This window comes from Felis catus, chromosome C1, assembly GCF_018350175.1.
Source record: "Felis catus isolate Fca126 chromosome C1, F.catus_Fca126_mat1.0, whole genome shotgun sequence".
Classification (NCBI taxonomy): Eukaryota; Metazoa; Chordata; class Mammalia; order Carnivora; family Felidae; genus Felis; species Felis catus.
Window position 1 is genome coordinate 31527709 of NC_058375.1, and position 26981 is coordinate 31554689.

General features: G+C 52.3%; 1 protein-coding gene across 7 annotated transcripts in view; it reads right to left on the reverse strand.

The window, feature by feature from the left end:
* RIMS3 (regulating synaptic membrane exocytosis 3) overlaps positions 1 to 26981 on the reverse strand; it is a 57895-nt gene that overhangs the window by 6294 nt on the left and 24620 nt on the right. For 6 of the 7 annotated variants that reach the window (XM_045035611.1, XM_045035609.1, XM_045035610.1 and 3 more), the window contains 6 exons: positions 17763 to 17939; positions 12171 to 12418; positions 6637 to 6778; positions 4140 to 4252; positions 1847 to 1948; positions 1376 to 1515 (listed from right to left, as the gene is read on the reverse strand). In XM_045035611.1, coding sequence (XP_044891546.1) covers positions 1376 to 1515; positions 1847 to 1948; positions 4140 to 4252; positions 6637 to 6778; positions 12171 to 12387 — 714 coding nt within the window. In that variant the 5' untranslated portion in view covers positions 12388 to 12418; positions 17763 to 17939. Of the gene's footprint in view, positions 1 to 1018; positions 1121 to 1375; positions 1516 to 1846; positions 1949 to 4139; positions 4253 to 6636; positions 6779 to 12170; positions 12419 to 17762; positions 17940 to 26981 lie in introns of all 7 variants that reach the window. The other variant, XM_023258526.2, reaches the window with a different exon arrangement.

Below are 26981 nucleotides of genomic sequence, written 5' to 3' on the forward strand. Positions count from 1 at the left end.
ATCCTACAGACTTATATCTATTATCTCAATTGTTACAACCATCTAGGTAAAGGTGTTGTGTATCGTTATTTTGACAAAGAGGACACTGGAGCTCAGAGAGGTTGATTAACTGACCCAGAGATATACCGTAATTGGTGGCAGAGCTGGGATGGGAACCTGGGTCTGCCTTCCAGAGCCTCCCAGCATCCCAGATGACAGCCTTCCCCATTAAGGAGCAGACTGAGAGTCCAGGACCTGAGTCTTAGCTCCCAGTCTGCCCCTGGCCCATGGTGGAGCTTGGGGAGACCCCTGGCCCTCGCTGGACCTCAGTGTCCCCGTCCATAAAACTGGAAGAGGGGACTAGATGAGCTCAGTGAGTTTCACACTTGTGTTTTTATCGGTGGATCCTTTTTTCAAAGCGGAATCCCAATATATGAGTGCGTGTGTATATGGAAACAGACACCCAAGATCACCCCTTCCCCCACAGAACCCTGGAGCTCTACAGCCCTTGCCATTTGCAACTCTGAGGGCTGTTGCCATGCAACCGCCTCAGCCCAGAGGAAGAGCCCTAGATGAGCAGTCGCACAGCCCAGACAGTCCCTGGCTCAGGCCTCCCCTCCGCCGCCCACGTGGCCTCCGGCAAGGCCAACAGCCACAGCCACCACCGCCAATACCTAGCGAGTAGCTGTCTGTGCGCCAGGCGCTATGTGAGGCTCTTCACAGGCACCTCTCGTTTACTCTTCACAACGTACCACCCGCAGACCGTGATGGAGCTGGAACTTGAACCCAGGACTGAACCCCGAGCCCAGCCCCACTGTGAACTATCCCCACTTAGCCTCTCGAGCACCTCAGGCGCCTCATCTGCGGCTGGGGGTGATGATCCCTCCCTCCCAGTGCTGTTGCGGAGGGCACCGCACTCTCGGGCAGTTGGGGCGAGGTCACCTCGGCCCCGGGGTCACCCTGGCTGTGCAAGTTACCAGCTGAAACCTCACACGAGTCACTTCCCCTTTCTGAGACTGCAAGATGGGGATCATCATACCTACGTCCCAGGACCATCTCGAGCACAAAAGGAGGTCAGGACTGGAAAGCACTTAACACAGAGCCTGGCATGGAGCTGATGAGCAACAGACATTAGCGCCGGCTGGAAAGAGAAGGCGGCGGTCACACCCTGCTTCTACCTACCAGCAGGGCAACCTGGGGGACAGTGGAGCTGTCCCCCTGAACTCTGGTTTCCTAATGAATCAACCAGGGGCAATAACACCTCCCTGGGCTGTGAAAACAAACGTGTAAAGCGCATCAATGCACCTGGTACGGTGCCCAGCACGGGACACATCGTACGTGGAAGAGATCTGAAATGACAACATGCGGTTTTTGAGGATTGCCCCATCACACTCACCTGCAGCACCTTGCCCTGGGGCCCCTCGTCAAAGAGCAGAGCCTGCTGGTACAGGGGGTCACAGGTCTTCTTGGCGACCTTTGTCTTCTTTTTGGCCAAGCAGGCCCCATTCTCAAGCAGGTAAACCTTGATGTAGGTGGCTGCGGGACGGGAGAGAGCATGATGGGAAGGGTCCAGGAGAGAATGCCATGCCCTGCCCCACCCCCTGACATCCAGCTGGCCCTGGAGGTGAGCAAGGTGAGTGGGACGAGCTGACCAGTGGACAGAAGTCGAAAAGATGGACTCAAACACGGACTCGTCCGTCCTCCCCTCCCCCCAACCCTGTCCACTGGCCTTCCAGGCAAGCCAAGTCGAGAACACGGCTCTAGGCCAAGGGGCAGCTGAGGATGTGCTAGACCCGGAGCTCAGTTGCATACCCCTCCCTGGCGGGACCCCAGATGGAAAACCCCTCTCCCTGCTGCTCTGCCTTACCTGGGAGGGATTTGGAGCCTGGTTTGGGGGTCAGGCCCCGGGCCTCAATCACTTCCACCTCCAGCTGGCCACTCCGGTCCATGATGGCAACGTGCACGTCCCCTGCAAGGGAGAAGAGGGACAGTCCAGGCAGAGGCAGACGCAGGGGCAGGCCGGCCAGCTGCTGTAGAGAACGCCGTCTGCAGAGGACGCTACAGCACTGGAAAGGGCACAATATGCAAAAAATTGCATGTGCCAGGATTGCTCTCGGGAGGCCACTTGAGAGCAGGCTGTGAAATACTTTGATAGGTCCCCTGAGGAGAGGCAGGGGCATGGCCCTCGGTGGGGGCCATGCTTGAGTAACAACAAATGGCTGCCAAATTCCCAGGCGAGGCTGGTTTCCTGGGGGGCTTCTGTCTCACCGAACAGGACAGCAGGTTTGGGGACAGAACTTCCGGCGTCAGGAAGAAAGCGAGGGAGGCTGTGGGTTTAGCGGCTCTTATTCACCTTCTACGCAGCAGCCCTCCACCACGCCCCAAAATACATTTTGTCAAACGAATATAGACAAAATATCAGTTTGAAGAGACGCAGAGATAGGAGCTTGTGTGGGACAGGAGGCCCCTGCCGGGGAGCGAGGGGCCTGTTCGTACCCTTGCCAAAGGAGGGAGGAAAGGCCGGCTTTCCTGGGAGCAGAGAGCTCAGAATTCCTCACGATGCTCCCACAAACGATTATCTCGCTGAGGCAAGTTCTGTGTGAAGTCATGTCAGTTATTTCTAGAACTCTTCGCTTTGTTCGACACCAGTTAGCAGAATTTGAAATTATGCATTAGTCACTTGGAGCATCCTTCAAAGGAGTGCAGAATCATAAGCCTGATGCGGAAAGATGAAAATGGGCCAGACTTTGGGTTCAGCCACCCGTTTTAGATACACTGAGCTATCGTGCAATTGTTTGTATTTGCATACTTGGGAAGATGGGGATTTATTACTTTCAGGAAACCTCCTGGAAGTCATCGCCCTCCCTCTAGCTATTTCTGACCTCCCCATGGGGGAGTGGGAAGGGGGAGGTCTCACTGTAACATCCCTAACAAGATGAGCAAATACAAGCCTGTCCTTTCCACTTCTAGACACCAGGCGGCGCCACACACAAATGTTCTAGGCTGTGGTGGTGCAAAAGCCTTGTGGAGATGGCTGGCTCCTCTCACTGCCTCCCAGCCCCTGGCCGGGCCTAGGGCTGGGAAAAGCAGATTCCCCAGGCCCGTAAGAGCCTGTAAGCAAGGGCTGGGAATTAGCCAAATCCTACCCAAGAGCCAGAGGAGAGCTGAGGGGTCCCCGTGGACCCCCCCGCTTCCAGCAGACAAAGCCTCCTGGGTAAGCAGATTAGAGCAAGACAGGGCAGTATGGTGGGATAGAAACCCAGCTCCACAGCTTGGCTTATGGCAGAGCACTGTCTGAGCCCAGCTCTCTCATGGGCTGTGACGTCAGCACTTTGAACCTCAACACTTTGAACCTGTGAGGTCAACATCTGAACGCTGTTCAAATGAAGACTGAGTCCAGAAGTCTGGGTCAGACTCCTAGGTAGGACTGATGGGGAAGCTAGTTCCTGGGAGGAGATGCTTAAAGCCAACACAGTATCTAAGAGAGGGAAAGAGGGAGGGAGGGAACGAGAAGTGCAGCTAAAAGGACCAAGTGTAGACTCCGGGAAATAGGTCCTAGCTGCAAGGAAGGGAGATGAAAAAGTTACTTAAAAGGCTTTTAGGTGCCAGGCACTATTAAGTAACAAGTCAAAGAAGACACACTTTCTAAGGAGTTAATGAAATACTTCACCCAAAGCAGCGAATAGGAACTCAGTGAATTGTTGTTAGATTGCAGTACTAAGGCAGGTATTATTATTCCCATTTTACAGATGAGGAAATTGAGGCCCAAAGAAGGGAAGTGACGTGGCCAAGGTTACACAGAGCATCAGTGGTAGCATGGACTTGATGAACATCAATGCTGTGATGATTTTTGTTCACCGTTTTCCGCCCAGCACTCAGCACCGCCAGGCGGGTAGCAGGTGGTGGGAGAGTGGGGGGGGGGGGTGGTGCATGGTGGTGAGGGCAGGGGTGTGTTATAAAGCTGCTGCAGGGTAGCCAGCAGAGCCAGGCTGGCTCCCCTTGTCCTCTCTGATGAGAGACAGACTGAGGAGTGCCGGGCTCCTTCTTGGGGCACAAAAGCCGGAGTGAGGGCTCCTCTCTGCAGCTCACACTGTATCACACAGGGCCCCCACCGAGCTCACCCCTTATGCCCTACTCGCTCTGCCCTCAAGGAGACTCACCCATTGGTGGTGTCGCCAATGTCTGTCGCCCCACAATCTGGGCTGGTCCCAGCCCATCCAGGAAATCACTAAACTGGCTTTCAGCCCCGAGCCGGGTGGTGGGGAAAATGAACCTGGAGGAAGAGGCAGAGGGGTATGAGGTGGTCTAGATAGTGAGATGCAGTCGCTTTGCCCCAAGGACACTGGGCCATGCCCCTCTGTGCCTCAATTCCCCACCCCCTACACAGTACGAGAACACTACTTTAGCTGGGAACAAACAGAACTGCTCATCTCTGCACATTGAAGAAAAATACTTTGGTGTCTCTTGAGAAATAATAAAGATAATAATGTTATTCAATCCTCAAGCACCAGGATTTCTAAGATAACCCTTAGAAGGCAGGGCTTGCTGGGCACCTGTGTCCTCCCCAGGGGGGTATGGATGCCAAGAACCAGAAACATAGGCCAGGAATTTCAATGCCTGGAGCAAGTTCCGAGAACTGAGGTTTACTTGACCATATGTTTGAAATCCAAGTCAATAATCTGAGGTGGTGCCCCAAACAGCAGCCGAGACCAAAATAACACAATTACAGGGTTGAGATAAAAGGCGAGTGATGGTGGGTGGTCCCTGGTTGCGGGGGCCTGGAAATAGTAACAAGCAAACTGACAGTGATTGAAAGTTGGCCAGACGCCAGCAGCACACTGAATGCTCAGCATACATTATATCATTTCATCCTTATAGCCATTTCCGCGCTCCAGGGGCTATTATTCAGTTTTACAGATGAGAAAACAGAGGCTCCAAGAGGTGAGAGACTTGCCTTGGCTTCAAAACAGAGAGGATACCCAACTCATAGGGTCATGGCCGGGGGGGGGGGGGGGGGGAGGGGGAAGATCAGGGCAGGTGATGCATGAAAGCCCCAGACAAACAGGAAACAAAAAAAAATGGTAGTTATTACGTTGCTGCCGTTAACATCAAGGGGAAGTGCTACTTGTTCATGTCCTCAAGCCTAGATGTTCTGGAGGTGGCCAGCAGACAAAGGCCAGATACTAGAGGGCTGACCCGGGTCTTCTCAGGACCTACGAAGGACCGAAGTTCTAAGACCTCCTAGCATAGCCTCGGTTCCTGGCCTGAGAGATCAGGTTGTCCCAGAATGACTCTCTGTTGGAGAGTTTGGCCTTGAGTTCCCCTTGGCCAGTGACAGGCAGGGAGAAAGACACAGGACATACCCTTGTTGAAGAGGGCCTGGATCTCCCCAACTAGGAAGTTGGCTGGGCTCTACTTCCTGGGAAGGGGCTTCGAGGCCCACCCGCTCTTACTGGCCAGCAGCAATAGCCTCATACTGAATTCTGTCTGAGAAGGTTACATACATAAAGTAACAGACTCTCAAGGTCACAGAATCAGAGAGAGCGTAGAGGTTGTGAAAAAAAGGTTATAGAGTCCAGTGGCCTTAATTCAAATCCTGACTCCACCACCACTGAATAGCTGTGACCTGGGGTAAAGGACCTCACCCTCTTCCCATGCCTCAGTCTCTCCACCTGTAAAATGGAGTTATAATGGTACCGACATACCCCAGTGTTGTTGTTGTGATAAATGAGATACTATTTTTGCTCTGATAGTAGCTGGCAGATCCCAGAGTAAAAGGCACTCACCTGATGCCCTGCATACAGTAAGATGCAATAAATGTCACTGGCCATTTGCATTCATGGAAGTGGGCACAGTAGTGACATATGAGGTCACAGAATCCTAAATAATAGAGCCACAGGGTCCTAAAGTCAATGGGCCTTGATGAAGCCAAACCAAAAAATCTTAGTCATATAACCAGTTGCATAGATTTAGGAGAGACCAAGGGAATATCTAACCCAGTGACTTTCAAATTTTTAACTGTAACCCCCCCTTCCCCCCCTCCCCCCAGGCAACAGAAGAAATATATTTAACACCACGGACCTCTGTGTATCCATATATTAAAAAAACAAAAATTCCCAAGGTAATTCATCCTCACTCCACAGGATATGTTTGAATTTTCCATTTCTCCTTCTAATGTTGGTTTTGACCCACTAAACTGATTTTACTTCCTGCCTGAGTCACCACCCACAGTTTGAAAAACACTGATCTAGTCCAACCTCCTCCTCTAAGCCCCAGGCAAGACCACTTGCGAGAACTCCATTCATCTGAGCCATAACAATGGTTTCAGAGAAGAATTTTAGGATCACATTTTCCTTTCGAGCCCTCTCCTCTGGAGCAAGGCAGCATGTAGGTGCTGGGGGGGGGGGGTAGGGGGTGGGGATGAGACATACAGATGGGATACACTGCCCTGGGGCTGCTGGGGGGTATTTGGAGGGGAAACAGCAGCCTGGAGCAGAGGAAGACTGGGGCCTAGGCGGCGGACGTCCAGGGCGGGCAGGGACACAGAAGAACCCGGACATCCGGACTGGAAACCCCCGCAGGAAGATTTCCCAGCCCTGCCCCTGGAGGGTGCAGGAGGGTGGGGCGGAGACCACAGTGGGCATGGGCTGCACGCACGTGCCCTCGGAGCTGTTGCTGTTGGTGCTCCCATCGGTAGACTCCCGGCTGCCCTGGCGTGTGACCCGACTCCGCATTTCCACGGCGATGCCTGTCTCTGTGCTCCGCCGGATGTTGCTGCGCAGCTTCTTGGTGGCCCCTTCTGTGACCCCCCCGAAAGCACAGAAAGGGAACAAGGTCAGATCGCTGAAGAGGCTTCGGAGAGCATGCTGCCAAAGTCACCTCCCGGGAAGGGGCAGGATGGGCAGGACTCGAACTGGAGGTAGGGGCACAGGTGAGCTGGGGCTGCAGGGTGGGGGGATCACCAGGTGGAGACCAGCCCTGCAGCCCTCACTCAGCCTCATCCCTGCCAGGCTCCCTGATGGCCACCTTCCCAACGCAATTCCAGCCTTTGCCCCAAATGGTTACGTGCTCCTTTCTCTTCTGGAAAGTTTGCTTTCTCTGGCATTCCCAGATTTGCTTTCCCCCCTTACCCTCATGAACCCTATCACACCCCGACCTCGCAATCCACCTCTGACTCTGATTCCTTCACAGAACCAATAAAAAACCCCATGTGAAGTTTAGCCACTCTCACATTAACCCACATTCTCAATGTGGGCCTGAATGTGGAAAGGGATGTGTGTGGCGGGCTGGAGGGGCTGTTAGGGAAGCAAGACTGAGAGGGACCACTAGGTTGGCCTGAATTGACCTTGGCTCTGAAAGAGAGGTCTGCAGAAGAACTCCAGAAGCCATGCGGTGAGAGCTTACTCGGTGTCTCTGTACCTCTTGTTTGGAGGGCCCTCTACCCTCACCCCAGTCCCCCTCTTGAGCCTTGCAGGGAACACGGGGCACTTTGCCTCTCCTAGCAGCGCACCATCCTGCCTGGGTTTCCATGGCAACCTCCTCAGCATTGCAGTGAGGTCCCACTAGACACCCTCTCCTCCTGGGGGTGGGGGGAGCAGAAGACGAGTGGAAGGTTTGCAGGGCTTTCCCCTGCTGGCGCTTTGCTGCCTACGGAGCTTCATAGGGAGGAAGAGGCACTCAGATAAGGACTATACCAAAGGAGCCATTTGCTGTCCCTGGTTAGAGGCCTGGGCAGATGACGAGTGGAGATGCTGACAGCGATGGGGAGGCTGGGAGTGGGGCCGGCAACACAGCCTCCAAAAGCAGTGGGGAGGGGGGAGTTGGCTATGCTGGCAACCTCCTCTCTTGGTCACACCCAATGGTAAATTGGGGAGGGGATGTTCAAAACACCAGCCTGCGCAAAGGGGAACTTTATTCCTCCTGCTTCGTCCTACTTACCTTTCAGGAAGTCCCACTGGGAGAGGGACGACTGAGAAGGCCGGCATCACTAGCAGATGGGATGGGGGTCCTGGGAGTGGGGATGGGCTGGTGGTGAGGAGGAATGTCTTCTCTGAAACCACCCCAGCTTCTGGGATATTGGAATAGCTACTAACCATGAGTCAATGAGACCGCTGATATGACTGTTTGCTGGCCTGTTTCTCTCCCCCCGCCCCCCCGACCTTTCTCTCTCTCTCTCTCTCACACACACACACACAGTCACTTTAGCTCATGTGTATTTCTTTCACATTGACATAAGCAGATATACATGAGTGCTAATGATCACATGTATGAGTACAGTGATCTCACACACCAGGTCACGTATGTTCATATAATGGGCACACAGTCACAAATGGTCCTACCAGGTCTTAGTCATACATACACATGACATACTCTGCCACAGACATGTGACCTTCATGCCCTAACACTTGGAGTTGAACCCATCCACTCAATCACACACGTAGATACAAACTCATAAATGGTGTGTGACCCACCACACACACAGGGCAATAACAGTGGGTGTAGGGGACTCACGGTGTCCCTGGCTCCTAACTGCCACACCCCCCCAACCCAGTTAGGAGACAGAGGGTCTGTGGGAGCTGCACTTTATCCTCCCTTCTCATATCCCCCCCCAACAATACACACCCTAAGCTGAAGCCAGAGCCTCACCACCCCATGGCCCCAATCCCCCCTCTTCTACAACTTGAGAAGCTTTGACCCAGTTGGGAGAAAATTTACCTTCTTTGACCTACCCAACCCACTATGAGCCCCTGGGAAGGGTGTCACAGAATCCTGAAGTGTTGGAGATGCCTCGCTGACCTCCCACTGCCATAGATGGGGAGCCCAAGGTCCACATGCTCATAGGGCTGGGGCCAGACCCCAGGCCCACACTCTCCCAGTCTACTGATAGCCAACTTTTCACCCCCTCCATCAACTCCACATCGATTTGAGAGGTGATTCAGCAGAGATTCGGTTCTGTGTCTTTTGAGTGGGAAGAAAGTTCTTGCAACATCAGAGAAAATTCCTCTACTGGTTTGATACTTGTCCAGTCTGAATTCTATCCATCTGGGGAATAACTTTATGTAGCTTCTCTCTCTAGAGAACTGGGTTCCTTGCAATAGTTCTGTGGTTCCTGGAAACTGAAAGACTCAAGGAACCATCCCATCTGTCCCACCACATAGAAGGGAGAGGCAGTCGGAGCGCTCAGCACCACTCACAGGGCATCTCCTGGAAGGGTCCTGAGTCCTCTCCCCACCTTGACCCAGAGCCCAGAGCTGAGGTGGGAAGAGCTGCTGTCCCTGGTACTGAAAAGAGGAGCTCCATTTGGGCAAGGGCTGGAATAGCCCAGGGTGGGCCCTGAGTAGACCCAGCCTAAGGCCAGGCCAGACCCCACCTATGTCCTAGGACCCTAAAACTCTGACCCTACCTTCATCATTGCTCCCACAACTTAGAGAATGTTAGATATAGCCAGAAGCTGGGAGACCATCTCTATAGTTCCATTTTATAGAAGAGGAAATAGAGACCCAGTGGAAATGTGACTTTCCCAAGGACCCACGGGGAGTTACAGAGCCAGAATGAAACTCTGAAGTTTCAGGGTGAGTTTCTTCAAGGCCACTTTAGGAAAATGTGAGGAAAAAACTGGAAGGGGCAGGCCGGAGGCAGGAGAATTAGAGAGGAGGCTGGGGCAATAGTCCAGGCTAGATATCATGGGTCCTGAACTAGGACAGAGGAGGAGATGGGTGGGGCTGGAGCCAATGCAGAGTATGGACAGATCAGGAGGAAGGAAGCTCCTGGGAAGGGCAGACCTAGAGCTCAGAAGCTGGGGTCCAAGAGAGGAGTTCTCCCCACTTCACACAGCCCAGCCCTTCAGGGAACTGAGCCATCCCATCTGGGGGCAGCAGGGGCACCCTGCTAGGATCTTTTCCCAGAACCGAGTTTCCAGAGCCAGTGCGAGGTAGCCCATACATCCCCCTGGGGCCAGACTCTCCTACCCAGAAGGAGGCTCCAAGTTGGGACACTGGCAACCTCAAGACTGGGGAGAAAAAAAGCGGAAAGAAAGAATTACAGATGGGAGAGGAGTATGCTACTGGTGAGAGGCAGAGTTGTGGGGGCTAGAGAACTCACTTCTTGTTGGGTCCTACTGTGTGGCCATGGGTAATAATAATACCAACAATTTACCAAGTATCTATTATGTGCTGGCATGAGGCTGAGTGGCTTTGCATATCCTGTCTCATGTAATTCCCTGGAAAGTCTGCAAGACAGGTATCATTGTCCTTATTCCACAATCAAGGAAGCAAGCTTGGAGAAGCGAAGTAACTTGCCTGAATCACCCAACTAGTAAATGACAGGGTGTGGCTGTGAAGGCCAACTTGAAGTTGTTCTCCAGGAAAGTGCCTTCTCCTCTCCAGGCTGAGATGCCTCATCGATAAAATGAGTGTAGGGGACTAGATGATCCCAAGGGGCCCTCCCTGCTCTCCCATTCGGAGATTGGATGATTCACAGAGAATTTTGGTTAAAAGGGCATCTGGGCAATTCTCCTGGCTCAGGCCCCAGGCCTTCAGCTGTACCCATGCCTACCATGGAGACAAGTGATCCAGAAGCCTCACCGTCATTCATCTCCCCTCGAGGCTTGAGATCTTCTTGGTGTTTACTCCAGTCCCTGCCTGTTGACTGTGGAGTCTGGGTAGGTGGACAGCCCCAGGCAGATCACCAGAATGTCTCCCAGTGACTCAGGCCCCAGCCCTGACCTTGGAAAACCATCTGTTCAAATCACTTCGGGCATGAAGAAGCCTTTGGGTCTGAAACTGAATCAGCCAGATTCCTAAAGCCAGACTCCTGGAGCCCAATACCTCCTCAACCTCCTAATCTTAATCCCCCAACCTTAATCCCACCCCTTGGTTCTGTGCCAGCCGAACTCCTGGATCCCCATCCCCCTGATTCCCTAGCACCAGGCCCACACTGCAAACACAAAGGCCATGCCTTCTGGGCCACTGATAACCTGAAGCCCCCTCCCCATCTAACATTTCTCTGAGCTAAAAAACACACTGCAGCTTGATTGCTGGAAAAGACCATCCCACGTGCTCCTGTGAAGGGCTTTGTAAAAATCTATTTTAAGGCCTGGAAAAGTCTCCCACCCTCAACTGGGAGTCTTGATGAGCATTCTCTCTGGATCCTCCGGCGCCCCCGCCCCCTCACCACCCCCATCCAGCTGCCTATTTGAAGGTTTCCTGGGGAAGTTGTTACTCTGAACAAAATAAGCAGGAAGAGATTTTAAAACAAAACCAGCTGGTGTCTGGGCTGATGCCACAAAGTGAGGAGGTCTTGGGAGGGGAGGGCTGGCTCCTCCTCCGTGATGTGGGGTCCAGGGTGACTGTGTGTGACAAAGTGGGTCACCCCCCAGTCCGAGCATCACTAGGACTCCAAAACTAGGTGGCTGAGAAAATACGTTTTTCAGGATGTAGCTGTTAAGGCGTGTGTGAACATGGCTTTGGGAGGTATGTGCGTGTACGTATACGTGTGCGACATGTTTCTATGACCATGGGCTGTTGTGTGTGTGCGTATGCGACTGTGCTTCAGTGATCTGGGTCTGTACATTACTACTCAGAGGAGCGTGCTTGTGCGATTTGCATGACTGGCTTCATTGTGACCATGCACAAGCGTGAATGACTGCAGTATGATTTCCCGGCAGTAGGGGTGAGTCACCTGAGCAAATGAGCACATACCGTATGACGATACAAGGTGTGTGTGTCTCTCTTGTGACTTGGTAATGTGTGGCTGCATTCCTGCGGCTATTTGTACTTGGGAAATTCAGAGAATGCAGGTGAGACTGTATCCCGTGGATGCGTGTCTGTGGAGCCGTGCCACTTAGCACAGTGCCAGGAATACGGTGGCTGTTGAATGCGTAAGGGTGCGCACGGAGGCAGCATGGCGTAAAGTTCAGGAGCATGAACCCCGCAGCCCGGCTGCTTTGAATTCAGGCCCCAGCGACCCACTTGCTATGTAGTTGGGGGCATCTTACTTCCTTTCTCTTGTTTGAGGATCTGCCTCATGGAGTTTATGGGGATCCAATGGGTCAGGACATGTACTGGACCCAGAGTAGCAGCTGGTATACGGTAAGTGCTATATAAGTATTTGTAGGCATGAGGACACCCCCTGGGTGCCCTGTCATTGCAAGGTACCCCACCCCACCCCCTCCATGTCCCACGTCCCCTCACCAGACTGGGGGAGCTGGAGTGTGCTCTTGCTCCACTGAGTCAGGCCCACGATGGCCACCATCTTGGCCCCAAGGCTGCTGCGCCGCTTCTTGGCCGTGGTGGTCCCGGTCCCACCCCCAGCCTGCTGGGAGCCACAGATTTCACCGCTGATGCTGGAGCTCCGAACCACATTCCTGGAGGCCGCGGCCGAGGCCGGACCAGGCTCCCCGTTAAACATGGTCTGAGGGGCGGCAAGGCCTCAGGCAATCCTGTGGGGGGAGGGCAGGAAACAAAGGGGTGCCACATCAGGCCCTGGGGCCACTCTACGGCAGCCCACCACTTCCTAGCTGTGTGACCTTGGGCAAGTCACTTGGCCTCTCTGAGGCTGTGAGGATTAAACGAATCAATAAACATAAAGAGTGTGCACAGGGTCTGGCTCAATAATGGAACTATTCCTATTAGCACATGGCTATCCTGGCAAGTGACCTGGTTTGGCCAGGTCAAGGCAGAGGCTGTGGAGTCGTACGGCCCACTCTTGAATTCCAAAGGCCTCTACACACTGGCTGTGTGATCTTGTGACCAAGCACCTCGCGGCTTCAGTGAACACCTCAGCAAAACGAGAAATAATAAAAGCACTCACCTCACAAGACTGTCGAAAGGATTAAATTAGAGCATGTGAAGGCGCCAAAACAGTGCCAGGCACGGAGTAAATAGTAAGTGTGATTATTGTCATGGCCAATAATAAGAACAGAGACAGCAAGACTGGCCCCCGCCTGTGGGGTCGGGGTGGGGGTGGCGGCTCCGGAAGGGGCCCTCCTGCTGGAAGGGACAGCACAGAAAAGTAGAAAGAAGCAGGCACAGGTCGCCCTTAAGTGCACCACGGAGTGGCGGCCCCTGGAGGCGTTTTGATCTGATTTCCTCCCAGTCCCTTTTCTATGCATTTTTAAAAATAATTGAACTCATAGTGCAAATACAATTTTGCATCCTGGTATTTTTCGTTTAACATCATATCACAAGCATTTCCCACTGTCGTGAACGCTTGGTATAAATGTTTTAACGCCACCATAATATTTCATGGTATAGAGGTAGCATAATTGACTTAAGTATTTCAATATCGTGACCTCTTAGATCGGGTCTGACTTCCTCCTCTGTCTCCTGTCTTCTTTTTTTTTTTTTTAATGTTTATTTATTTTGAGACAGAGAGAAGAGGGAGGGCAGAGTGACAGAGACAGAGAGAGAGAGAGAGAATCCCAAGCAGGCTCTATGTGGTCAACACAGAGCCCAACACAGGGCTCCATCTCACAAACCATGAGATCATGACTTGAGCCAAAATCCAAGAGTCAGATGCTTAACCGACTGAGCCACCCGGGCGCCCCTCTCCTGTCTTTTAAACAACATCACTCAACACTGCTTTGATCTACTTATTTCCTTAGGATTGAGTCCCAGAAACAGAGTCACTAGGCTGAGTGTGGATACCGCCAGGAGCCTCCCCAACAGCCACACTCCCTTCCTGCTTCTTGACAGAGCGCTGGTTTTGTGTAGCCACCACCCCATCCCATTTCAGAGGCAGATCCTGATTAGTTCAAGCCAATCAGTGAGCGGCCCTCATCTTGGTAACTCGTACTGGTACAAGGGCAGGCATATGACTAAGTTGGCCCGATCTAACTTAAGGGGAAGATTTGGATTCCATGCTTACCAGCAAAGTGGGGTCTCTCTCCCCACTTCTTCCCTCAAGACTCTTCCCCCTAGAGAGGGCCCAGTCCCAAGAGGAATCCAGTGTTGTCGAGTGCAGCACAGCACAGACAGAAAGGACCTCGGCCACCCTGGAGCCTGCTTTTCTCTGGCCTTCCGGTTATGTGAGATAATGTGTTTTCCACTGCTTAAGCCAATTTGAATCAGTGGTCTCAGTTACATCCCAAAGCATCCTACCTGATACCAAGGACATAAACATTTCTCTGATTCTTGTAAAATATTGCCGAATTCCTTTCCAAAGCTGGATTCAAAAAATATCGAAGCCCCCCCCCCCCCCCCCAAATTTCAAGGCCTGTGCAGAGTGCCGAGGACACAGCAGGGAGCCAGGCCGACTTGGTCCTGCCCGCTCAGAGCCTCCAGTCCAAGAGAGACAGACAGCGAGTGACTGATTACGTAATTAAATATTAAATCGGATTGTTCTGATGAGTGCTAGGGAAGACAGAGGGCATTGGAAGCCACTCTGGGGGAGCTGGGTGGCTCAATGTTGCACAGAGATGGGATATCCAGCTATCAGCCTCGACAACTTGGCTGAAGGTCCAATGCTGCGGCAGGTGCCCTCTGCTCAGAGTATGGGAAAAACGGCTGCTCCGGCAGGCTCTGCACACAGCCCTTCCCAGCTCTGTCTCAGCCTACAGAGCTCTTCCCAGGGCAGCCCATCTCCGGTCACTTTGCTCGACCCTCTGCTCTCAGCCCTGTCACCCTGAGGGAATCTGCCTTTTCAAAAGGACATAGTTGAAGTGTCAGGTCAGGGGAGAAGGAGGGAGGAGGGAGGATGCCACTCTAGAGGATTTCAGTCCCCAGATAGCTGTGAACGGTGGCCACTTGGCCTCCTGGTCAGCATGGCTCCTGCCAACCAGGCAGATTAGGGCTGACAGTGGGGATGAGTCAAAGCTGTGTTCTCCCTTCTTTGTGGTTGTCTGGACTGTTTTCGCTCACCCTGTGATGTACACAGAGTCCCGGATTGTATTTCTCCATCCATCCCCCATTAACCTTGCAGCTAATGGAAAGTCCCCCTGGACTTGGGCCTATGATGATCTCTTCTCTTCAGTTTCCAATTCTAGTGCCAATTTGTGTGGGTTTTTTTGGGTACCTGCATGGTCTTTTGGTGAATGGTGGGAGAGGGCTTCCAGCGTAAGTCTAACTTACTCTTTAAAGTATTGTTGTTAGGGGCGCCTGGGTGGCTCAGTCATAAGCGTCTGACTCTTGGTTTCAGCTCAGGTCATGATTTAATGGTTTATGAGTTTGAGCCCTGAGTCGGGCTCTATGCTGGCAGTGTGGAGCCTGCTTGGGATTCTCTCTCTCCTCTCTCTGCCCATACCCCACTCATTTTCTCTCTCTCTCTCTTTCTCAAAATAAATAATAAAATAAACTTTAAAAAAATGTTTAAAGTATTTTTGTTAGGTGTATGGTAATCTCCACGTCACAGATCAGAAAAGTCAAGGCCTTGCCCATCCTACTTGGCTACGAAATGGCAACACCTGGACTCGAACCCAGGTCTCCTCTTCCCACAAAGATGTGAACACACTCAGCAGTTCCTGCCCCATCAAGCCAGACCTCACCCAAAGGTGTAGGCCCATCCCTCTCACTCAGGCTTTGCCCTGGGTCTCTGGCTTTTTGAAAACTCTGCAAGAAAATGATCTCTGATGAGAAAAACCTCTCTGGGCCAGGTTTCCACAGCAGGCACAAGCATCTGGGGGCAGTAGAAACCCCACCCAGACACAGCTGGAGAAGGAAGCACTTCCTTAGCGCAGCCTACAGGAAGCTCAAGATTATCACTCCCAGGGGTTGAGAAGGGAAGAAAGTATGGGACAAAATTCCTGACCCTGCCAACCCAGGGGCTCATGTTTCCTCATGAATAATGAATGACATTGACAAGCAGATGGTTTGACATCCAGGACTCTGCACCATCTGGAGCCACTTTCTCATCTTTAACTACCCAGGGATCTATCCAGAGGGGCCTAGAGAGCTGGTGAATGCTTCAGAGGGCCCAGCCAGATAGGCCACCCTCAAGGGGTCGGGAGGAACCAGACCCAAAGCAGTGGACCCAAGGTCTTAGGGCCTGACCTCTGGTGCAGGAGTGCTGGGCAGGGCAGCCTGGGAGAATGAAGAATCAGAAAGTGGGATTAGAATGCCTATGGATTCTTTGTGTCACTTTCTCTGGGCCTTGGTTTCCTCATCTGTGTGTAAAACAAAGGGGTTGGATTAGGCGATCTCTACAAGTCCTTGTAACTGGAGAGCAGAGCCTAAGGACACATTCTGCATTGGCAGAATGGGGGCTCTGGCTGCTTCTCTGACAGTCAGTCTAGTTCAAGAGGGATAAGACAGAGGGGCACCGGGGTGGCTCAGTCGGTGAAGTGTCTGACTTCGGTTCAGGTCATGATCCCATGGTTCGTGAGTCCAAGCCCCACATCAGGCTCTGTGCTGTCAGTGTAGAGCCTGCTTGGGACTGACTCTCTCTCTCTCTCTCCTTCTTTCTCTGCCCCTCCCCCACTCATTCTCTCTCCCCCACCCCCAAAATAAATAAATAAACTTAAAAAAAAAGAGGGGTATGGGGCACCTGGGCGGCTCAGTCAGCTAAGCGTCTGACTTTGGCTCAGGTCATGATCTCACAGTTCGTGAGTTCGAGGCCTGCGTCGGGCTCTGTGCTGACAGCTCAGAGCCTGGAGCCTGCTTTGGGTTCTGTGTCTCCCTCTCTCTCTGCTCCTCCCCCACTCACGCTCTGTCTCTCTCTGTCTCTCAAAAAAAAAAAGAGGTTTAAAAAAAGGGGGGGGTAGACAGAGAGACAGAGCCAGCCACCTGGCCCCCATGTAAGTCCTACTTATAGCACCCTCTGAGCCATGAGACCACAGGGATGGGGAAGGGGCAGCAGGCAGAGATGGGGGCAGAGTGTGAGGGGCCAGCAAGCCACAGAGCACAGCATCTCACATATTGGTGGTTCCAAGAGATTGCTAAATGACCTATATCCTTTCTACAAAAGTCACTTCAACAATTCTCTGCCTCTGAGCAGGACTGTCCCTTTTCCAGCCCAGTTTATGGCACCTCAAGGAAGGGAGCCCTTCCTCGCCGTGTCACAGACACCTCACTCTGGAGTTCTCTCCGCTGACCCCCATCTACTGCCACAGCAGCATCTGCTACTATGGCTCGGGTGTCCCCTCCAGGGACGAGTCCTACTGTCCCCACTCCTGCCAAAGCTCCATGCCTGCAGATTCCTTCCAAGCTCCTCAAGCAAGGAGGCTAGTGTTTTCTTTCCAGTTATGGATGTTTGGCCTCTACCCTGGAGTCATAGTACCCGAAGTGCTCCCCAGACCATCTCTTGAATCCTGACAGCTGGGGTTTCAGAGCTCTGCCAGGCTACCCAGGTCCCTCATGTGTCTAACCAGATCATAAGCCTGTTTTGAGAGTCAAACAGGGCCATCCAAAAGCCCAACATAAACCTAGCTACCCACTCTTTCAACAGGAGAGACCAAGCAATCTGTCACAGGGTGATGGACTGGTAGGTTGGAAGGGATGGCAAATAACTGAGGCTCTTACCACCTCTCTCCTTCTCCCACCCACAGCAGACATCACTAATCCATCTCTTTCCCACCAAGGACAGATTTAACCTCAGAATCCCTCTCAACACAGCTCCAGCACCAATTGGTGAAAAGTGGCCCATGATTTAAAACAGATTTGCCAACCCCATTCCAGCCTGAGTCTTTCATTTTGCAGAGTGGGAAATCAAGGCCCAGGGAAAGAGACACACCCAGGGTCACACAGAAAGTTGGTGACAAAACTAGAGCTCCAACCCAATTCTCCTAACTCCCAGGTCCCACATCACCTGGCAGGTGCTTCCTCCCCACTTTGAAGAAAACCCAAACTCACCCAACTGATGAATCTGAGCGTGGTGTTCCACATCACAGGGGGCTGTGCCCCTACCAACAGCACACCCCTAGGGCATTTACACGAGGCTTCTGTTAACTTCTGCCCAGACACCAGTTTTCAAGAAAGGAGGTGAAGGCAATCAGGGTAGCTTCTAGGAGGAGGTGATGTGATAAGAGTCTGGAAGGAAAGAGGGGAGTTTAGAGGAAGGGCTAGTGAAAACATCTATCCTTAAGGGCTTCCAGGAGCTTGCAGAGTTAAGAGACAGACTTTTGAGATGGCTATGGGATGTTGAGCAAATCATTTAAACTCTCTGCTTCTGTTTCCTACTTTGTAGAAAGCATCTCAACTCCTGGGTCCCCGAATCTGCCTGTAGGCACGTTAATGTCAAACTACTGCTGCTGAAGCCCCACCCATAATTTTACGACTTTTAACACACGAGGGACAAATGGAGGTCCAACGGCTAAGAAGCTCTACATCTTACTCTTTCTTCCTCAATCCTCCCTCCCACTGAAGGGATGTCCCTCCCCAGATACTGTGAGATACCCCGGGATGGGGGGTGGAGCACTTCTGGCTCCACCCCCAGCCATGTGACCCGGAACAAGTCATTCAGCCTCTCTGAACTTCCAGCTCCTCTTCTGTGCGGGGGAGTCTACTTGCCACCTGGACGCAGCCCCACTCTCCAGGCTGCACTTGGTGTCGGATGGGATAACGAGGAGCAGGAAAACGCTGATTAAAAACACAGGCTTTGGAGGCAGACCTACTTGGTTCAAAACCTAGATCTGTCACTTGCAAGCCGTATGACGCCGGGCAATTTCCTTAACAACCCGCCCCCCCCCCCCCTCCCCGAGCCTACTGCTCCTCACCACTAGAGTGGGGATAATACTGCCTGCCTTAGGATTATTAGATGAGATGCTATAAAATAAGGATCGGTAACGTGCTAAATGCTCGGTTGGCCAACTACACTGTTACTACTCATAATGGTGCCTCTGTTAACAGGGAAGGAGTGTATGGGCGTCAGTGCTCATTGGGCCGGACTGCGCACCGGGTGCAACCACTTCGTGGAAAGGCTCAGAGACCGAGAGGATCACCTCTCACCTGCTTCCCCCCAGAGCGCAGGACAGCGTGGGATGTGGGTCCCTGTGCCTCTCAGTTGAGGTAGGAGCTGGCACGTGAAACTGTGCTTTTCTTTGCCAGCCTCTCAGCTCCTGGGCCCTCACTGGGTGCTGGTTCTGACTTTTGAGGGCCCTGACCCAATCCCAGTCCACCACCAGGGCTTCCTGCTGCATCTCCCATCCCAATCTGTGTCCACGTCAGGGGCCAGTGTCTGCATCCACAGAAGGGGAGAAGGGTTCTCTTTTTTTCTAGTCCTGCTTTACCCCACCCCCAGGAAAAGATGGGCGGGTGACAAGGCTGGCATATGGTGGGGGAGGCAGGCTGGGCTGAGGGAGCACACCCAGCTTGCATGGGGAGCACCATGCCAGGTCTCCTCCTGATTATGTGACCTTTGTCTCCCCCAAGCCAGACTCACATGCACAACACTATACACACACAGGGGGAGACACAGGGCACTGAGTTTCAAATGTGTGGTCACACACCATACCAACCCAGACGGATGATATACACTTAAAAGACATAATCACCTACGTACACAGCCAGGCACATGCACCCCCAAGACAAAAGTGCACAGAAGCAGCCACATTGACAGTCACAGGCGTTTGCAGACTCACATATGTGTACACACCCACGCACACTCAAACACACACACCCCCTCCTTGGCCTCTGCCCAGCCCAGGGAGGTGGGAGGAGCCCCATCCCTTTAGTGGGCAGGGAAGTAGGAAGGGTCATACCTGGATCCTGGGTTCTCTTGGCTGAGGCACGCACACCAGCTCTGAGCAGGTGCCTGTGCGAGCTTGAATACGTACACACTCATACCAGCTCCAGCCCTGAGTACCACCCTCCTGGCCCCCATCCCTGCAGGCCGGACAAAAGAGCTCATCGGTGAGGTTTGTGGTGAGGAGATGAGAAGGCTGGCAGGGAGCAGCTGCTGTCACCATGGCTACCAAGCTGACCCACTTCTCCTCCACCCAGCCTGGCCCACCCAGCCCAGGCAAGGGAGGAAAGGCAGCTTTGGGCAGGGGGGCCCTCTCCTGTCACACACAGTAAAGAGTCTCTGAGGGTGTGGTGAGGGATGGGTTGAGCACCAGGCTAGTTCCTGCATAGAAAGGAAATAGCCAGACATTCTTTGAGGGCAGCAAGGTGCTCAGGAGATAGCCCCTGCAAAACCTAGCCCCTGGCCTCCCTCCGCTTTGGCGCCTCTGGCCCCAGGGACCTACGTGGGTCATGTGCCTACCCTGGACACATTCTCAGACACAGTCTTCACGGCAGGGCAGAGGGTGGGGCAGCCGGACCCAGAGCTCTGTCCACAACTCCAAGAGCTCAGGACACTGAAGGGCAAGATAGACCCAGAGCTGGTTGCGCCCTGTGCCCTGCTCAGATCAAGGTTCCTGAGGGCAGGGCTTGTCCTCCCCATTTGAACCAGGGGCTGCTTGCTGAAGACACGGCCATGCCTTCATTTCTCAGACAGAGCTACCATGTGTCTTTCCTCAGCCAGGGGGCTCCTGAGGACATGGCCATGTGCCTTCCCTCAGAACTGGGGAATATAGAGGAAGCACACAGCCTTCAGACAGCTCAGTTTTGTGAGATCACTCACAAGGCAGAATGAATCACTCCTGCAAGACAGCTTGCCATAGCTCCCTAATTCTTTCAGGAGAAGGTAAAAACCCCTCACACCAAGGCCCACAAGCCAAGTGAGCCAGATCGTCCCGTGCTCTTGCTCTGCTTCTGTATTCCAGCTGCACTTGCCTTTTTTCCATTCCTCAAAAGTGCCCTGGGTCTCCTGTCTGCCTAGAATGTTCTTTTCCAGCTGAACCCCACCCTCATGTTCTGATGCCCTCTGTTTCTCTGTGTGCTGCCTTTGCCTGGCTAATCCCTAGTCATTGCTCAGTCCCAGTTGGAAGGTCATTTCCTAGGAGAGTCTTCCCAAAATGACTCCCCCTGTCATGCTCTCCCAGACTCTGTACTGTCCCTGCCCGTTATGGGTTGAATTCTCCCCCCGGGAAAGATATGTCGAAGTAGTAACCCCAGTACCTCAGAATCTGACCTTGTTTTGGAATAGGGTCATTGCAGATGTCATTAGTTACACTGAGGTCATGCTGAAGTAGGGTGGGTCTCTAATCCAATATGACTGGTGTCCTCATAAGAATGCAATCACATGAAGGGCGCCTGGGTGGCTCAGTTGGTTAAGCGTCCGACTTCAGCTCAGGTCACAATCTCCCGGTTCATGAGTTCGAGCCCCGTGTCAGGCTCTGTGCTGATAGCTCAGAGCCTGGAGCCTTCTTTGGATTCTGTGTCTCCCTCTCTCTCTGCCCCTCCCCTACTCCTGCCCTGTCTCTGTCTCTCAAAAATAAATAAATGTTAGAATGCAACCACATGAAGGCAGAGACACACAGGGAGAATGCCACATGATGATGTGGGCAGAGTTTGGACTAATTCAGCAACAAACTGAAGAACACCAAGGATTGCCAGCGGTCACCAGAAGCTAGGAGGGAGCCACGGAACAGCATCTCCCTCAGCGGAACCAATCCTGCCGCCTGCCTCCAGGACTGTTAGAGAATAAGTTTCTATTGTTTTAGGCCACCCAGTTTGTTATAGCTGCCCTAGGAAATTCATATACTGCTATTCTTAATTTGTTTAATGCCTGTCTCCCACACTCCACCTAAAACAGAAACCATATCTTCTTCACCCTGAACCTCCAGTGCCTGGCATAGACCTGGCTCTGTAAAAACGTGTTGAGGGCGCCTGGGTGGCTCAGTTGGTTGGGCGTCCGACTTTGGCTCAGGTCATGATCTCACGGTTTGTGAGTTTGAGCCCCGCGTCGGGGTCTGTGCTGACAGCTCGGAGCCTGGAGCCTGCTTCGGATTCTGTGTCTCCTTCTCTCTCTGCCCCTCCCCAACTTGTGCTCTGTCTCTCTATGTCTCTCAAAAGATAAATAATGTAAAAAAAATTTTTTTTTAAATGTGTTGAAGGAATGAATGACAATCTCAAACAAATATTAAATTGACAATATTTATATCTGGATAGTAGAATTGTGAGTTATTTTTATTTTCTTCATGTGACATACCGTGTTTTTTTAAGTTCCCACTTTAGAAACTGTATTGATGCTATCATAAAGAAAAACTAAAATACATATTTTTCTTTTCAAAATATACATTAAAATAACAGTCATTTCCACCAGTATGTGTTTTGTGAAGAGGAAGAAGTTCTGCTATATGCTTGATAACTACTTTTTCATCGATTAATTGATTCCTCCTTGTGTCGCTAGAGTACTTTCTCGAGTCAGATTTACAGAGCTTGAGCTCTGGGGCCTTTTGGGGCATAGATTCCAGGTAGGAGGGGCCAGGCAAAGTATGCATGCTTCACAGCCATCTCAACCATCCACCCCTTCTCATAGCTCATGGGATCTGGCCAGATGTGCCACCTGTCACCTGATGGGGGCTGTTAGACTTGGCACTTAAGAACACCACCAGCCCCGGCTGAAGGCCATTCCCAAACAAAAGATCCTACCCTCAAACTTAAATATTTACACGAATCACTTGGGGATCTTGTTGAAATGCAGATTTCAATCCCATGGGTCCCAAGTGGAACCTGAGATTTTGCATTTCTAACAAGGTCTCAGGTGATACCCATGTTGCTGGTCTATGGGCGACCCAAGGCACTGAAAGTTAAAAATTAAATACTCTGGTTGTTCTTCAAGAGTGAATGCTTCAGGGGGTGCCTGGGTGGCTCAGTCAGTTAAGCGTCCGACTTTGGCTCAGGTCATGATCTTGTGGTCCATGGGTTCAAGCCCTGCGTTGGGCAGACAGCTCAGAGCCTGAAGCCTGCTTTGGATTCTGTGTCTCCCTCTCTCTCTCTGCTCGTCCCCCACTCATGCTTTCTCTCTCTCTCAAAAGTAAACATTAAAAAAAAAAAAGAGTGAATGCTTCAGGATGAGGAGACTAGAAAAGGCACATTGGGAAGTGCATTGCAGAATACCTCAAAAGATCGGGAGGATTAGGAGAGATAGAAGTGGCAGGAGAGAAATGGAAACTACCTGGGAAGGACCAGAGAGGAAGTGTTATGTTCACAGGATGGTGAATAGGGCAGTGCAGTTGGAACAGGAGGTAAGTACAATTGCGGAAGAGAAGGCTAAAAAGGTAGGCTTGGCACAGCCAGTGAAGGGCTCTGAATGCAGGGCTAAGAAGCTTGACTTTAATCCTGTAAGGAGTGAAATCTGACATGACTTAGATGTAATGTTTTACAGAGCTCGATCTGACACTGAGTGCAGAATCAGAAGAAAGCCTGACAGAAGGAAAAACAGTCAAAAAGCAGATAAGAAGACTGCACTGCTTCAGACAATGCAAATGGGAAGAGGAAAAGGGTGGCCAGGAGTCATGAGAAGGCTTGGGGCATTGCCTAGAGTTAGTGATGGGACGAAGTTGGGGAGAGGAAAAAACAGAATCCAAAGTGATTTATAGGAAGGGTAGAGACTGAGAGGTGCCATCAGCAAAGCTTGAGGTCCCAAAGGAAAACACTGGCTTAAGGGGAAGATGAGTCCCATCTTAGATGTGATGAGCCTGAGATAATACTGCAACTCCCACATAGAGGCATTGGGCAGGTAAGCAGATTCACTGGAGCTCAGGAGAGCAATGTAAGTGGGCAGGATTTGGATGTGTACCCTGAGGGGAAAAGTGGCATATGGAAAGGAAAGAGAATGCCCAGAGGGGAGTACAAAGTGAGCAAAGGGCGAGGGATAGGAGGAATATAGAATCCACTGAAGAAGGGAGTATCAGCAGAGAAGTCAGAGAAAATGCCATGAGTATACAGATGGCCAACCTGGAGGCCCTACCACACCGTCACATCAAAACCAAGGGAAGACTTGCCCAGCCAAGAATGTAGACGGGCAAGGAAAGTCTAGGCCTGAAAAAAAAAGCACAGCTTGAATAGAAAGCAGGATTTGGATTGGTGGAGAAGAGGACGGATTCCCTGGGGAATGTCTGGGCTTCAGCAGGATCCCAAGGGGCCTGGGGCTCCCAAGCACTTATTCCAGATCAGCCCTAGCACAGGAAGGACGATCCCCTCACCTGCAAACACACTTAGTGCTCACACCCCCAGAACCTACAGAACCCCTCCCCCACCCCGGAGCAGAGAAGGTGGGATAAGAGGTCTTTGGAGCAAAGCCTTATTGTGGGGATGCACATAGTTTATCATCCAAATAAGACTTTTGAGAGTAAGCAGAGATGCTACCAACAATCACACCAGGACCACAGGTGTATATTAGGGTTGTCTCAGCCAAACACAGCCCTACTCTTAGCCTAGCCACAGCAGGGGGGAAGGGGGGAGAGGATGGTAGATCCTCCAAAATGCCCGTTTGATCCCTGTTCTCCCTTCCTAGATGGGGTGGCGGAATTGAGAGACAGGCGATAAGAGCAGGCAAGCTCATCCTCCGAGGCAGGGGCCCCAGCCAGAGCATGTTGGTGGATGGGGAAGATTTCGCTCCCCCCTCCCGGCAGCACCATGGACAGCGGCCGGTCCGCTCGCTCCCCTCCCCCTGGCCCCTGTTTCTCCAGGGCTGCAGCGAGGCCGATCAATATTTCATGGGGGAAGGGGCTCTGGTTACCAGCCCCGCGCCTAGCCGGAAGGCGCCACCCGCTCCCGCCGAGCTCTGGGGACCCTCCCCGAGAACCCAGCACACCCACGGCACGGCCTGGCTGGGGCAGGCGCCACCTTCAGGCACGCTCAGCATTCCCGGGCCCACTGCTCTGCGCCCCCGCCCCTGCCCTGGCACAAAGACCCGCGCGCACGCCACACGGCTTCCCGCGGCCACTCAGACACACCACGTATTCGGATGCGCGCTGTACAAAGCCAGCGGCCACACAGAATAACAGGCACACACCGCACCCAGCAGCCAGCCACCTAGACACACAGCACACACACAATATGCCTCACAGACACGCACCACGTGGAGATGAGTTCACTACAGACCCACACGCACATCAGACGCCCTGCCACACATACGCAAACTCACATGCTGCACAAAAACTCCCTCACAGAGAACCTCAGATTTATCCCACGCAATACATTTACCACAGATGCACATATCACACGCTGTGTGTGCACACACGTACGACATGCGCTCAGAGTCCTTCAGATATATCGTTCAGAAGTACATCACCACGGAGAGCTACATGGATCACACACACACACACACACACACACAGAGTCACACACGCGTGCACACACACAGTATGCTGGAGAGCGACACTCATCACACACACACACACACACACACACACAGTCACACACGCACACACACACGCACACACCATGCCAGAGAACTACATTCATCACACACACACACACACACACACACAGTATGCTGGAGAGCTACATTCATCACACACACACTGTCACATGTGCATGCATGCACATGCACACACACACACATACACAGTATGCTGGAGAGCTACATTCATCACGCACACACACACACACACACACACTCTCTGTCACACACACGTACACACACACAATATGCTTTCACAGAGACCCTCAGACATTCACCATGGATACAGGAGCACATGCCTCACACTACCCAGGCCCCCCACCCTCCTGGAACCCAGGCCTGGCCCCCTGCTGTGGACATGGTTCTGGGGAAGAGTCAGGCGGGACCTCCACCCCTCCTGCCTGGCCCCAGTGTTGACTCCTGTGGATAAATTCTGTGTCCTCTGAGGACTCCCAGGGTTGCTGCCCAATCCCCGGGGGCAAGTAGGCAGCGGCACAAAGGGATGGGAAGGGGGTCACTGGGGAAAGGGAACCTTTGAGACCCCGAAGCCTCCTGGCTTTGTGGCCCCGGGGCCCCAAGCTCTGGGGCACCAGGCTCCAGGGATGGCCTTGCCCTCACTGGCAGCTCCCATGGCCTCTGTGCTCCCTGGGACTCCTGCCCTCTGGGAGGCCCCGAGGTTTGTGTTGTGCCTGGGGACCAGGAGAACTGTGGAGTCTACAGCTCCTGCTCTCCCCAGGAGTGCCCACATGCTGCCTCAGAGATGAGGGGGCATCCTACCGCCATCTAGACACCCCAACTCCAAGAGCCTCCCTCTCTCGTGGACTGAGGGAAGAGTGGCACAAATTCTGTCTACAGAATAATCATGGCAGGATTTTCTGAAAGAATCTCAAGACGGGGCATGTGGTGAGGAGAGGGAAGCGGGCTGGCAGAGCAGGAAGAGACCCCTAAGTTTTCCAGGCAGGTGGAAGGCACCTTCAATATTACCCAGGTGAATAGTCCATGTCTCTGACATCCCCACACCACTTCCCAATTTTGCATTATCCACATAACACTGTGTGCCCTCTCAACAATTTCTGCCATACTCTTGTACTGCTCCTTATTTATTGTGCTGACATTGACACTTTTAACTTACACGCATTTATTATAAGTAGAAATTTTGTGTTACTACTATAAATGCAACTATTATTGCTTTTAATAAATAGAAAATGAAAGTACAATACCTACCGTAAAAGCAAAGCTGTATTACTAAATTTTAGTTACCTGGAGTTGCCAGTCAAGACCTCTTTGTTAAAAAGGGAAGGGCAGCAGTGTTGGCAAGTTGTTAAAGACATACTGGCACTTTCTCCCTGGGACAAATTTGGACTTGATGGAGTGGAAAGGGAACCAACTTTCTCACTATGGGAGCCACTGCTCTGTAATGACAGGTCTGCGAGCCACTGAAAGTCACCTCAGGTCTCACTGAAGGTGCTACTACCCACGGTGGGAAGCTCTAGGCTTGGGCACAGTGGCTAGCTGGAGCCCTGTTACCACAGTCCAATCTGGTAACAATAATCCTTAGAAACTGCTCGGTTCTTTCCCATTTACAAATTATCCTTAGAGCCACTATCTAGTATGAGCTGCGTACTGGGAATTATCATCCCATTTCCGAATGAGAAAATAGAGGCTCTAAAAGATTAAGAGATTTGTCCAGAATCACATAGCTGTACAGGGTTAAGTCCACGAGTGGGAGACCCTCAACTCTACCTGTCTCCATTTGTCTCATCTCTGGGATCCCTTGTTCTGGGCTGGCCCCTTGCTGGGCAGTGGGCAGGAGAGGGAGAATGGTAATCTTGTATTTG